Source organism: Morchella sextelata, assembly GCF_020137385.1.
Source record: "Morchella sextelata strain SCLS chromosome Unknown scls_25, whole genome shotgun sequence".
Taxonomy (NCBI): Eukaryota; Fungi; Ascomycota; class Pezizomycetes; order Pezizales; family Morchellaceae; genus Morchella; species Morchella sextelata.
In genome coordinates, this window is record NW_025408640.1 from 979,970 (window position 1) to 994,542 (window position 14,573).

General features: G+C 47.1%; 3 protein-coding genes across 3 annotated transcripts; 1 reads left to right on the forward strand and 2 right to left on the reverse strand.

The window, feature by feature from the left end:
• Window positions 1–8,397: 8,397 nt before the first annotated feature.
• On the reverse strand, window positions 8,398–9,634 carry H6S33_008193 (uncharacterized protein; the record flags this gene model as incomplete). Its single annotated transcript, XM_044839552.1, has 10 exons — window positions 8,398–8,473; window positions 8,540–8,644; window positions 8,718–8,727; window positions 8,821–8,880; window positions 8,967–9,014; window positions 9,076–9,085; window positions 9,217–9,356; window positions 9,414–9,474; window positions 9,552–9,566; window positions 9,614–9,634. 10 exons carry the CDS (start codon window positions 9,632–9,634, stop codon window positions 8,398–8,400), a joined length of 546 nt encoding a protein of 181 aa, XP_044688384.1.
• Window positions 9,635–11,307: 1,673 nt separating this feature from the next.
• On the reverse strand, window positions 11,308–11,537 carry H6S33_008194 (uncharacterized protein; the record flags this gene model as incomplete). Its single annotated transcript, XM_044839553.1, has 1 exon — window positions 11,308–11,537. A coding segment is annotated over one exon (230 nt), but the record flags the coding sequence as incomplete, so codon positions are not given.
• Window positions 11,538–13,124: 1,587 nt separating this feature from the next.
• H6S33_008195 (uncharacterized protein) lies at window positions 13,125–13,809 on the forward strand (the record flags this gene model as incomplete). The annotated part of the gene is made up of 5 exons (XM_044839554.1): window positions 13,125–13,234; window positions 13,310–13,478; window positions 13,544–13,589; window positions 13,640–13,720; window positions 13,775–13,809. 5 exons carry the CDS (start codon window positions 13,125–13,127, stop codon window positions 13,807–13,809), a joined length of 441 nt encoding a protein of 146 aa, XP_044688386.1.
• Window positions 13,810–14,573: the final 764 nt, after the last annotated feature.

A 14,573-nucleotide genomic window follows, 5' to 3' on the forward strand; every position in this document is an offset into this window, starting at 1 on the left:
GGAACAGGAGTTTTCCTCGACCTTTGCAAAAGAATCTGACTATAACGACCCCTACCAACCGAGCATTGACTATCTCTACCCGAGTACTGTCCCCCAAACCACTCACACCCAGACAGACTTAAACTACATTACCTGAGCCGTCAGACATGCCACCAGCCGGATCTGCCCACCCTCCGACAGGATTGAATACCTCGAAGAACAATCGATCACACTCCGGAGAACAGTGGATACACTGAAACATCAAATCGAGGCACAGACAAACATGATCACCAACATGCATTCGGCGATCCACGCCCTCCTCAACAAACAACCACAAACGCAGCAACCGCAACAACAACAACAACCGCATCAACCGCATCAACCACAACAACCGCAACAGAGACAGAAAACGGCCCCTCCAGCAGTTCCCCAAACAGTCCGCCAAGCAGCGCCACAGGCAGCTTTTCAGGCCCCCCCACCCGTACCTCCCCAACAAGCCTCACCCCGTGGATGGAAAGCAGGCACCTGGGCCGCCGTAGCCTCAGCAGCCGGTCTTGCCCAAGAAAAATTCCAGGTTGTCGAAAGAAGAAAGAAGCCCGCAAAGCCAAAAGCGGACCCCCTCTTCAAGCCAGAATATACCAAAATTAACAGAGAAATCATTGTTGAAACCACTGCCCCATCCGACGTCAACTCCTCCGAGATCAGGACCCTCGTCAATGCAAGAATTCAGGACGAATCTTGCCACTTCATTTCAGCAAGGAGAACACCCAAGGATAACTTCATCCTGGAAACAAAATTTATCACCCCAGCAACAAAGGCAATGGAATACGCCAAAGAAATTGAGGTGGCTCTCCTCACCTTACAAGTACCGGTCGCCATCATCCGTGCAAACTCCAAATGGTCAAAGTTCCTTATCCACGGAATCCCCACAACGATCGGAGAAGGTATTGAGGCAGGACAGTTGCTAGCATCTGAAATTAGAAGCAACTATGGAGAGAACTTCAAACTTGCTCAGGTTCCCCGCTGGATCTCCAGAGCAGAGACTCGGATGGAGAAAACCCACTCATCAATGGTCATCGCGCTCCCAGGACAAATCACAATGGAAACACTAGGAGTCAAATTCCTATCCCTTTTCAACCGAAACTGCCATATCGAGGCCTTCCTCCCAATCTTCCCAGATACCCAGTGTGCGAAGTGCCTCGAATATGGCCACCGCCAGGAGAAATGCAAAAACAATGGGAGATGCGGTCACTGTGCCGGAGACCACCTCACCAGCTTCCACCCATGCAATGAATGCCAGGGAGGATATAAGTGCACCCACACCCCAATCAGATGCCTAAACTGCAAAGGAATCCATAAGGCCTCTGACCCAGCATGCCCCGAAAGGGTCAAACGCCGATTCCTCAACAAAGGAAAGGAAAACGCCCCTCCCGCCCAAGACCCACCAGTTGTACCCGCCCAAGAGCTACTCCCAATAGTCCAAGTACCAGCTACCGCCCCGGTCGGAGCCACACCCGTTCCCAAAGACGACCAACACATGACGAATAATGCCTAGGCCCCGAACCACCGCGCTCGCACACCAACTCAAGTGTGCACGGAGCGAACTAACTACCAAGGCGGCGGTGGAGGAAATGGAAACAGACTCTAACATATATTTCCTATTACTACAAGAACCATGGACCTCAACAGAGGGATATCCACCAGAATCAAATCTCTTTTACCTTTTTACAGCCAGCAATACCAACACAAAATGCGCAACATACGTCCGCAAACGTTCCAACCTCAAACCAAAACACCACTACACATATGATAACTTCATAGTATCGATTACGGTAGAAATCCAGAACAAGAAAACCCAAATCCTAAACATATACTCCCCAGGCCGAAGTGGCCCTTTCGCCTAAATAGCAAGTACAATCCAAACCCTTGACAATTGCCTAGTAATGGGAGACTTCAACTGCCACCATCAAATGTGGTACGGAGTAAATTCACATGAATACAGAAACAATATTCGAGCAGACCGCGTTAATGGTGCTCGGCTAAAACAATGGATAACCTGACAGAAATTGACCCTCCTGAATGAACCAGGAGTCTACACGCATTTCCCCAGAGACAGAGGGAAAAGGCCCACAATCATCGACCTTACGTTCGTAAAAGGCCCCATACTTGACCACAACCTACGATGGAGCACTGAACCCAATGGAGCGGGCTCAGACCATGGGAGAACCTCTGTCCATCTACACTTGGAAAAACCACCCTTTGTACCAAGACGAATGTGGCGACAAACAGACTGGAAGCTATTGGATAACCACATATCAAACCTTTCCCTCCCCGCAGAGGCATGGGAAACCAAGGAACACACGGAACAAACGGTTGAATTCTTCCTAGAGCTGGTTAAGTCAACAATCAATATAGTTACGCCACTCTCGAAGGAGGGGGTAAGAGCTAACTCCTGGTGGTCAGACGAAATGAAACAAATGAAGGCAAAAGTAAACTCGGCAAGAAGGAAGGCAAGAAATACAAAGAACCCAAACCATGTGGAGGAGCACCGGAAGGCATGCAGAGAATGGACAGTCATGATCCGGAAAGCAAAAGCAGACCAGCGGGAAAAGACGATGAACAAAGTGAGAAGTAGTGAGGTCTGGAGAGTCCTTAATGCAGGAAGGAGAAGAGACACAATCATACCAACCATACAAGGTGAAGAAACGTTTGCGGGGAAGTGCCAAGCTCTAAGAGCCCAACTTTTCCCCTCGAAACGGACGTCCCCCGACCATCCCCCCTTGAACATTAGACCCCCTTCTTTTGACTTTAGCAACACCTTCGACATAGTCACCCCCGAAGAACTTAACAAAGCAATCGACTCCTGCCCAGCGCACTCGGCGACCGGCCCGGATGGCATCCCTTATACCTTTATTAAAGCTATAGTCAAAGCAAATACAACTCTAATCCAAGACATGTTCTCCGCCATGCTTCGGCACGGAGTACATCCAGCGGAATGGAAAATAGCAAAGTGCATCCCGATCCCGAAATCCGGCAAGGCAAACTATCACGAAGCGAAAGCATATCGGCCCATCTCCCTCCTACAATGCTTCAGCAAAATCCTGGAGAAAATAGTGGCTCAAAGACTCTGCACCTCCGGAGAAATCCTAGGCACACTTTCAGCGAATCAATTTGGAGGGAGACCAACCATTTCAGCAGTCGGCGCCCTCTTAAGAACCCTAACACCAATTCAACAAAACCTATTACTGAAAAACAGCACCGGAGTCGCCCGGCGGGACAGACCAGCGATCCTAACCAACGACATCCAGGGAGCATTTAACTGTGTAGATCACCTACTCCTCGCAGAAATTATGCACCAGCAAAAATTCCCCACCTATCTAACAGAATGGTGCAAGGAATTCAACACCGGCAGAAAACTACAGTTCCAATTCAACCATGAGCTAGAGGAACCACAGCCCTATGATTCTGGAGTGCCGCAAGGTAGCCCCATGTCCCCGGTACTATTTATGATTTATGCCGGAGTAATCCTGGACCCAACACACAGCCCGAAAGAGATGGACACTACATACATCGATGATGATGCGCTGGTGCAAATATCTAAAACACCAGGCTTCATAATTGAAAGAATGGAGGAACGTATGAGAGAAAGATTAATAAAAGCCGAGCCACTCCAAATTAAATACGATCCGGATAAATCCGACCTGATCTTCTTCCGCCCCACTACATCATCCATACAACAACCACGACTTCCAGCCAAAATCAACAACACCACTATATACCCCAAGGAGAGGCTGAAATACGTAGGAGTCTGGATAGATCCGACCCTCTCCTTCCGGCCCCATATCAAAGCAGCGATCGCGAAAGGCCTTAAAGCCCTCCACCAAATCCGGAACACTGCCCACCTGCCAGGCATAACAGTTAAGACAATCCACCACCTAATAACACAAGGCTTCCTTCCAAGCCTGCTCTACGGATCCGAGGCTTGGTGGACTGGCGCAGACCACATTAAAAGATCCCTCGAACCACTATACAATGAAGCGGCCCGGGTCATCACTGGCCTACCACGATGGACCAAGAGAGCTAAACTCCTCCGAGAAGCAGGCCTACCCCCCCTAGAACATCTCCTGACATACCGCTCAAGAAAGTACGGAACCAGAATACTCTGCACCGATGCAACCCATCCCAACAATGAATCCCTGATCGAGCTCCTCCCATACAGAGAAGCAAATATCAAAGGGACAGGCCTACACCGAATCGCCTCCCTCCTACTCTCATACCAAACCCCCGGAAATGCGAGAGACAAGTGGAATCAAAATAAACTACTACGCGACCACCTGTTGGAAGAATGGAACACACAACCAATACCGAACTACCACCATCGGGGGGAATTCCACCCCCCTCCCAAGATTGCGAAACTCACCCTTACGGAAGCAAAAAAAATATTTCGAATCCGGTGCCAAACCACCCGAATCGACAAACACGCAGTACATACAGACCCCGAACCATGCCAGTGTGGTATGGAAAACTCAGCGAAACATATACTTATGGAATGCCCAGCATGGGCCCGAATCCGCGCCCCTCTGATAGAGAAGATCCCCGGAGCGATGACCTGGGAAAACTGGATGTTTACAAACCTGAGAACGGACCTGATCCTACAATTTGCAAAAAAATCTCAACTCTCGAAATGGTACGAGTCGGCGGAGGCGGAGGCGGACCTGGAAGAGGAGATGGAAGAAAATGATTAGGGACTGGATTAGGAAGGGCAGTTTCCTTTTACCTTTTAATTTTGTTTTATTTTTTTATTTATTGTGTTTTTTGTTTTGATGGATCCGGCGCCCGAGTCCGCTGAGATATGTTATTTCTCCTTGTCGTTGGGTTTTCTGGTTGAGTGTCGTTCCGGAATTTCCTTGTTTTTTTCGTGTTTGTTCGTGTTCGTTTTGTTTTTGTTTGTTTGTGTTCGTAGTTTTTCTTTTTCTCTTCTTTTTTTCGGTTTGTGTTTTAGGCGGTTGGTTCGGCGTGCGATAAGTCTTGTACTTGAAAGCAATATAAGTTTCTTCTTCTTCTTCTGTACTTTACAGTTACGAATACTATTTGGTTCGCGCTACATCATAGGGTTTACCCGGTATACTAGACCAGGTACAACCATCCATAGTCCATAGTCCACAGTCCCCATTCTTGCCTTAGGTGTACCCTTCGGCCCCATAGTCCATAGTCCACGAACCTCCTACGTTCACGTCTTCGCCTCGGTTGTATTCCTTGGCTTCATAGTTCCTACGCCCACAGTCCCCGTTATAGCTTCTTGTAAAGACTGAATTACTAAGTTGATTGAGTATCATAGGGTGAGTCCTAATGGAACGATTCTGCAAATTGATCTGACTGATTTCTAGCAGGAACAGTCAAGAGCAAGACAAGCAACAGGTACCAACAAAGAGGTTACAGATTTCATTTCTAATATGGATAATATTATCCTACTTGTCAACTCTGTTTCAGTTGACCAAGATATCCGTGAAAGGGTAAAAGCAAAACCGCAACGGAAAAAGGAATAGGGAAATGTAGTAAGAGTCTTATCCCTAGACGGGCTGGTTAGAAAGAGAGATATACAATAAGTTCAAGCAAATGAGACTACACCGGGCTCTCCTAGGGAAAGTCAACCTGCAACAAAAAGAGTGAAGAACTTTGAGGCAGTTGACATGAGGAAAACCTCGAAGGATCTTGATGCGGGTACTGAAATGTTTCAGGAAGAGTTGTGGGAGAGGGAGAGAAGAGAAAAGGACGAGTTATGGGAGAGAAAGAAAAGAGAAAAGAAGGGGTTTGAAAAGAGGGAAAGAAGAGAACAGGAGAGGCATGGAGGTGTTTGCAGGAGATTGGATGATTTGGTTGAGGTTATGCAGAGGGACAATGAACAGAGGTGGGAACAGAATCAATTGATGCAAAATCTTTTGTCGTATGTAATACAAGATAAAGAAAATCCGGGAAACAGATATCAGTCTTGATTCCTATCATGTACATAAAAATACTCTTCCAATGAAGGGGGTTGCGCAAACACTGGCATATCTTGTTCAGAAAAATCTTCGGGTATTCCTTCAACAGTAAAGTCTTGGAGTATCTGAGGGTGATGCAAACAAACATGCACATTATATAGAAGTACAGATATGATATACTGTAAACCAACTGGAGAAAGTAAAGTCTTCTGATTTTTGAAGTAGTCCACATATTCGAACTGTTGAATTACTTCTTTGAACGCCCATTCCACTACAATTCTAACACGAGAAATGACCTTATTCGAATCCCTCTCATTCTGAGTCACTGCAGCCCCCTGAAATGGCGATATCAAAAACCCGTTGATGCCATATGCTGGATCGCTATAAATCTGAACAGGGTTACTATTTGGTTTCTATGCATGAGCTTCAAGTATAGTAAGAATATCGCTTTATACCATAACAGTGGAATCATGTAACCGTCCTTCAACTGGGCCATACAGATGAACAATTAACCTATCAGGGGCCACGATAGCTTGGAATTTGAGACAATGATACCTCTTCCACCCGTTGTATACCGACTCTTGCCTATAAATCGGTCTTGTTATACGTCACATGGTACCATCCACAAAGCTCCAGCATGTTTCTAATGGTGCATCCTTCTCCTGTACTGCAATTTTGTAAGATGCTAACCTTTGGGGAGAGAGCAGATGTTGATAGAAAAATAATAGATATTTCCATTTATCGTGAATGTACTTCAGCAAAGTATTGCAAATCCGTGAGGTTCTTTCTGGTTTCCATCCAAATTGTAGATATAGGTCGCTTAGCCGTGAAGGGCAGGCCAACTGAGCCAACAACATGCAAAGTGCTTGTAGCTTTCCTTCTTTTATTCTATTGTCCCCGTGGATGTATTCAGGTAGCTGTAGGGCTTCAGATAGGTGTTCCACCTCTTGCTGGGTAAATCTAAAATAGGTTTTCCAGGCATCCGGGTGCAAAGTGTTCAAATCCAAGACCCCGCCCTCTCTTTCCTGCCCTCTCCATCTCGCATTGGTTTTTTTTAAATTTGATGATAAAAGACGAAGTTTGGCGATATCTCGCTGGCGCTTGTGTATGGCAGCATAGGCTGTGTACATTCGGTGCGAGACTGGCTCTCTAAATCTTCAAGAATTTTCAAAAACGGAGCAAAACTGAAATAGTTGTGAGCATTTGAAGTGGCGGACGTCAAATTCGAAGGCTGGATCTAAACTTTCTGGTGGATGCAATGACGCAAGCCAAGCCAATGATCAACACCCGCCCAGCCACTAAAAAAGACTCTGGATGTGTATGCGCAAAGTCTGTATTTTGAGATCCCATCAACCCTTCCTCACGCGACCGAGTGCTGTTTCGATAGGCGATATGGGACGCAAATCCGACTGGGTGGCCGGTGAGGCATGGCATCAATGCAGCCAAGATCTCATGCACTGGCAAAGATCCCATGCAGCAAGTCCCTGCAAGAACCACTCGTCCCCTGTCGGAGGTGAATGAGGCGCAACGCCAAGCTCTTGGCCTCTACGAGGGGGAGGGATTGGTTGGCGCTAGGTAAATAAGCTTATCTCTACATCAAATACGAAAAATAGAGGATTTGGAAATCCTTGTACCAAGTAAGATTTTGTATCTGTAGATATAAGTGAGGAGGCAGTGGTGAAGCTTAACCTAACCGTGTAACGTAACATCTAAAGTACAGTACCAAAAAATGGTATGGATTCGCTACGTTATTCCCGTTAATGCGCTAGTAATGCAGCAAGCATACGGCATTACTACGGTATTCCTTTTGTAACGCCGGTTTAATTCCGTATTATTCGCTAAATCCCGTAGTTATACAGTACTAATTTCACCCCGTTTTTTCGTACTACATATACTGTGACCAAAACCGTCGTATCTTGACAGGTACATCTCAGAGTATTACTGGCTGTAAATACAACCTTCGCGACCCCCGACCGAGTTTTCTGACAGCTGGATCTAACCATGTTAGAATTGGCATATTTACAGTAGCTTAAGAATGGTTTTTTGTACATACCTCCGACATGGATGGGGCCCACCTCCATGTACTGCATTGGAGGAAAGTGCAACCACGCCCACCTACACCGGTTCGCGTTTGAAAGGTTACACAGACTAAATACGAGCCTTTTCTAGCCAAGGTCAACCTAATCCTTGATAGACAAGGTAGGAATCAGTTTAGAGTAAAAAGAAACTCTAGGATCTAAAGAGATAGTTATATCGCAATGGTAGCACAAGTGACTAGCTTCGTAGATTAGCTCCCGCTGGACACATTGGTACTTAAGCCAGCTGGATCCAGCGACCTGGTTCCAACGAGTTCTCCACGATCACAGCCCAACAGACTCACTTGGCTAAATCCTTACGCTAGTAATGAGTTTGAGTGGCTGCCCAAATGCCGGAGAGGTCAGATGTGGTTCAGGTGGATGCATGCCAAGGGCGCAATGCTGTGTGGTGGATGTTGGCTGTAGGCTTTCTGTCTGCTGTGTATCGGAACGATTAACTCGAGTGTAATAACAAACGGGGCTGGACAAAAATATTATACTCACATTGGTCTCGCACTAGCCAGGACCATGGACTTATTTTCTCCTGATGGTTGTGACTGAGGCTCAAAGGACATCGAATATTTGCCATCTCGGAACCGACTATTCGCTCTGCACTATCCGTCCGGCCCTGTTTGTCATTGTAGTGGCTTTGTGGTGGCTGTTCATTTACTGACTGTCTCACAGGGTATTGCCTTCAGGATTGGGCATGTCAGTCAATCGCGAACAGCATAGACTGCTACCCGTACGTCATTCCGCACCCCCGGTACAGGTCCGGGACCACTCACAACTAAGGTACTTTGCAGAACCACAAGTACCCCGCGCCCCACCATCCGGACCTGCTTGGACTACACAGATCCACAGTCATCATGCATCGGTGAATGCTCGCAATGGTAACTCCCCATCTCCCCAGGTGTGGAACATCTTTGGATACTGAAGAACTGGACAGCGGTGTAGATAGTCCATTCTATATCCAGGGGTACTACATAAAAGACAGTGTAACCTTAGTAAACGGCTTCTGTGCGACAACTCCCACAACGTACATATACCAGGCTACAACATCAAGAGCTCAGGTTACCTCTAGCCGCCAGAACCAGGTAACCGATGCGCCTACTCTCCCGACAATGACGACCATGGCGTTTGCAACGTTCACTACTGTGCAGCAGGCTTCGTCATCGTCGAACGGTGGTCTGGGGACGGGCGCTATTGTCGGGATCGCGTTGGGTGGGTTTGCGGTGCTGGTGCTTGTGGGGATATTCTTTCTGCTCCTGCGGCGGAGTAAAGGGGCGGCGTAGTAGGTTGGTGGTACACTTCCGGTTTTCGTCTGCGAGGAGGTCAGCCGGGGGGAGGAGAGGGAGGATGGGGTGGCTTGGGAAACAACCGAAGCGGCCGTAATTGACCCATTCTGGCGTCTTTATATATTCTGTGGTAGTTGGTGTATGCTATTGTTTACGTTGATTAGTAGGGTAGTCACAGCTCAGCTTCTAGATTGTGAAATAATACATTATGGGGTACTTACACACGCATGAAGGTGCTATTCATAGTAACGTATTGCTCGGCGGCTGATCCATCAAGGGCTACCGGTTTAAGGGGTGCTTCCATGGTGCCTTTATGGTGTACCTGGGTGACGACTGGTATCTGTGTAGAGGTTCGACTGCGTTGTTGGTTAAATATGATGCACCCGAAAGAATGAAGGTTCATTTACTGGCGGTATGCTACGACCAATTCTCGAAACCTTTAGCTCACGATCACGCAATACCTCAACTTCGTGTAGTGTTCTCTTCAATACGGGTCAAGTTGACAGTGTGTGATATTCCATGAGGCCAAGTATGTCACTGAAGAACGATAATGAATACTGGTAGGTTTCTGATGTCTCCAGATAAGATTAAGCCTATATATACCGAGACATTCTAGATGGGGCGCTTGCGTTTAGTGGGGTTAGACCACCGGTGTTCGGAAAGGTTGTAAACTCACCGGTATGTGCAGGGACGTCGATGGGCCGTGGGTTGAGATGGGCCGCCCGGGCTATTTTTGGGCGGGCCAGGCCGGGCCCTAGATTTTATTTGATGGGCCGGGCCAGGCGGAGGCTAACATTTAGCCCGGGCTAAATAGGCAGGCCCGGGCTTCAAGGTGTTCATACAATCTTAGTAGTTCTTCTTTGATATATAGTCATTTTCTACTATAAGAGGCAAGGTAAACAACATCATATATTTCCTACCATAAGAGGAAGGTTAAATTGTGGTATTTTAGATCCTATCTACCATAATCTCAAGAACATATGTTCGCGTTGTGATGAACACCTCTATTTGTGGGAGCCTGGGCCATAAATATTTAGCTTGGGCCAGGCCATGATTTGGATAGCATGGGCCGGGCCAGGCCGACCCTATTTTCCAGCCCGGGCTAGCCCATTGGCGTCCTTGGGTATGTGAACCGAACATGAAGGCGTGAAGCGAGAAAGTTGCTCAGGACAGGTTACAACTTCGAGTGAAGTATGCATACGTATACACTAGTAGCCTCCTTCAACTAACTGTGGCTGTTCGGTTCTAGGTGATCGATCCAGAATTGAGTAGTAGTCGGCTGTTCCCGCAGATATGGAGAAATATTGAGGCTACGGTGGTGATATTTAAAGAGTCTACCTCCCGGCGGTGTGGGAATAAGTTAAAAAAGGTGGAGAAGGAGGGGTCAAATACCGCGTGTCCCAGCAAGACGAGTGAACTCTGCACTGGGACTCCGTGAGGGTTAGGCTTCCCGGTCACTAGTATGGTTTGCAGTATTGTTTGCGTATGGTAACCCTAACCCTGGCTGCGGGCGAATGTTTTAGAGGTTACAACGCGCATGTCTTCGTGCCAAAAGGACTGAACTCAGGTGTATAAATAAAATTCCTTTGCTCCGTTAGGAGGTCTCAATTGCTTGTGGTGATATTGCCCGACCGTTCTAGCTATAAGCATTCGGTCCCGCCGAGTGAGCGGTCCACAGAGAGAAGTCCGACTAACCATTTTCGGGATTTCGTGTATTCTGGAAACTTTATAATATTAATTGAATTTGATCATACCTATTAGTGGATGTGTAGATAGTATGGTACTTAACATCGGGACCGGTCATGATAGATGTAAAAAGCTCCAACGGTGTAGCATGCGCCTTTGTGGTAAAACGAGTGTGATTTGGTGATTAACATGGTCCTTTTGCTGGATTTTGATCCTAGGTGGTAGAAAAATCTGCTGGTCTAGAAGGTTAGCTATCTGCACGCTTGTTTGAATGCTTGCCCTCCTACTTACATGTACCAATCGACAAAATTCGCTGAACCGACAGGGTTCAGTGCTAGAACCCCTGATTGATTCAGCGGCAGCCCCGTTAGGTTCGGTAGTAGATTCGATGCTGCTTGATTTGATAGTAAATTCCATGCTGGGATACCCGTAACTACTGAGTCGGCTGCTGGACTCGGTGATGGATTCGGTGATGGGTTTGCTGCTGAATTTGCTGAATTTGCTGGCTTTGCTGGATGCATTGGATTCGATGCTAGATTCGCTGCTCAATTCGTTGATTAACCCAAATTTTGATAGTTGAGATGGAGTGGTAGAGGGAAGGGATTAGTAGACGGAACGGGGTTAGTAGAGGTGGTACGCAGAGGGTGTGGATGTAGGAGCGATACAAAAACACGGCTTGCTATTTGCTACATGCCTACATCGTAACCCTAACCCACGAAACCTTATTCCCCCGAGTCCTCTCAGTTCCCGCTTTGTAGATGTCCGATTCTTTTATTCCGAAGCCTTGCTACCAAAAAGTGCCTTAGTTGAACTTGATATATGCGCCTAAAAAGCTTAAGAAATAACCTGTTCCGCCCGTACAGTAGTCTGTACACCAGCCGCCCCGGCGCCCGAGTATAAGTTCTCGCAATTACAAGATATCGGCTAGTGGTCCAGTGGGTAATACACTGAGACTGCTCGCCAGGTTAGACACCGAGTATTTGATCCCTAGGACCTGGGTTTGAATCGGAGGTGGAAGTAGTGCAGTATGTGGCACAGTACTTTTTGTTGGGGTTATTGTAAGTAGCATTGATATAATCGTATTTCTCTATGGCCGAAATTTATTAAAGACCCTGTTATCAGGGCCAGAGTTGGAACTATCAATTATTTCATTTGAATCGATCTGTCACTGATCTGTTGTGTCGTTTCCGCCACGCAATCGAAACTTAGAAGACAGCCACCGCCAAAACGAGCTGGGGTCTCACTCGCTATGTCAAGCCTGTTGCGCTCTACCACAGCCGCACCCTCGATACGAACACTCTGCATAAAATCTTTAGAAATCTGGGATAACTATTGGTTTACGATCTACCCTTGTTTGGGTATCCAATTGGCCTTGGATTCGATAAGATCAAGATACGCCTTTCCTAATCCAGATTCTACAGGCATGTCCGGCCTTGGCGCATATGTGATATAATAAGAATATATATATATATATAGTGGTAGGCTACTTCATACTTGATCCCCAGGTGCTCTGGAACCTCAACTTCCTAAGGTTGCCGTATAAGAAATAATCGTGGTAAGGCTACTTCCGCTGGCGTTGGGCTGAATCGACTGACGGAGAAGGGCAATAGATTAGGGTTTCGACTAGGGTAGATCTAGAGACAGGGCACTGTGAGCGCGTAGATGCCTAGCTCGACCAATTGTGCACTCTAGACTCACAGACATGCAGGACCTCTTGGTCTGGAAACCATTTCGCGCCGTGACCGGTCAAGTCAGATTTATGTATCCTACGATTTGTTGAAACCTCCGAGTCGTCGAGGTGTGATATCGCAAATCTTTGAAACTACGAATTCAACTGGACTGCAAAACTGCACTTTCTGGACAACTCTATTTTGAGAACAGCTCCCATCTGACCAATATAAATCCGAATAGACTCATGTTGTTCACGCAACACATGCACATTAATCCACACTGTCTTAAGCTTCAAAGTACAGCATCCTCATGCTCTCATCCAAGTTACTTTCGCGATGGTCTTGCGGGGTGTTAGCGAAGTGTTGAGTGCATGCTCTTGATAATATGTGTACAGAGGGGACGAATTAAGCTCTATAACAGAGCCACAAGGTCAGTTCATGGAGTTCAAGAAGGCGGAGAACGTGGCTGAACGCAGTTCAAGGGAAAGCTCCGGGCCACTGTACTGCTCAGCTGGCGAGGAGAATGGACTGGTTGGTCTCCATCTTAGGTAGTACGGAGCTGCTACTGGTAGGCGTTATGCCCAGAACTCTTAGCTGTACTCGTCGTGGCATATATCTTTCAGGACCTCCTCCGCCAGACACCCTTCTCCTCCGGAGGCTGAATATTCAACACATCAACTGCGACTATTTGATCCTTCGAAGAATGACAACTACCGCCAAATCCTGCGAAACTCCTGGATATATCCCCTGTGGCGCCCAGCGTTTACCATCGGCACGATGCTGATGCCGGCTGTGAGTCTTTGTCTTTCCATCGGTGGAATCGTCTATTTTAACATCAGCTCTAGGGAGCTATAAAGATAATAAAGCCTGTTACACCATCGACAGCACCGTTGGATGTTATTCGTACGGTGCATTTTCCCATGTGTAAGTTTTCTGGGCTCACAATCCCGCAGATCCGCCGGCCAACGACCAAATGCGAAGACTTGCGTTCCGAGTGGAAAACCGAACTGTGAGAATGATGACTGCATCTATTGGTGAGTGTCATTGTTCTAAGCGCTCCGAAAGCATGCTAATCACTATCGCGCCAGCCTGTCCAATGTCTTCAAGTCCTGTGCGGAAATAGTATACATCGACAGTTACCGCACCTTGACCAGTGCCATCTGCGCAGAAGCGGCGTGAACGTCTACAATAGACAGGAGAGACAGAATGAGTTCTGGTAGCGGGGCACCTTCCTCTACCGAGACCACCTTCGAATCCGTAACCGTGCCGGCCTACACAACAGCGAGAGCATCCGGCGATAAAGAAATACCTACAACTACGCTAAAAATGGCACCAATCCTCGGAATCACAATAGGGGGATCAGCATTGCTCCTGCCACTTATAATAATTATTATGCTTCTGCGTCGGAAATCTTGTGCCACGAGTAGGAAGAAGGACAGGGTAGAAGGGGGTGAGCCGTTCCCTCGAGGCCAGAATGGGGTAGGCATGAATTACAGTAGAAGTGCTTGGGATTGGAAATAGCTTTGAATCCAGTTTAGTCTATACAATGGTGTATCTGTACGGCAGGTCTATGTACTTTTGTTTATAATTATTTAATAGAAATGTAGATATATAGAAAGTAAATGATGGCTGGGACAGGAAGAACACAACAAATGAGAACACGACATAGTCGGGGTTACGTACATAACTTAAAAGACTAGGTAATATAGAGAGAAAAGGGGGCTTGGGGTAGTCTTTCCCATTAGGAATGATATTGTTCGATGAACATTGATCGCACCAGGGGTGTTTGGCCACCGGTAGGTCCATCTCCTTCCTTTATTCCGGATGTGTGTGCACCGCTAATTCTACATTGTTGTACTTTGTGAGAGGGAGCGGAGGTACCGAAAG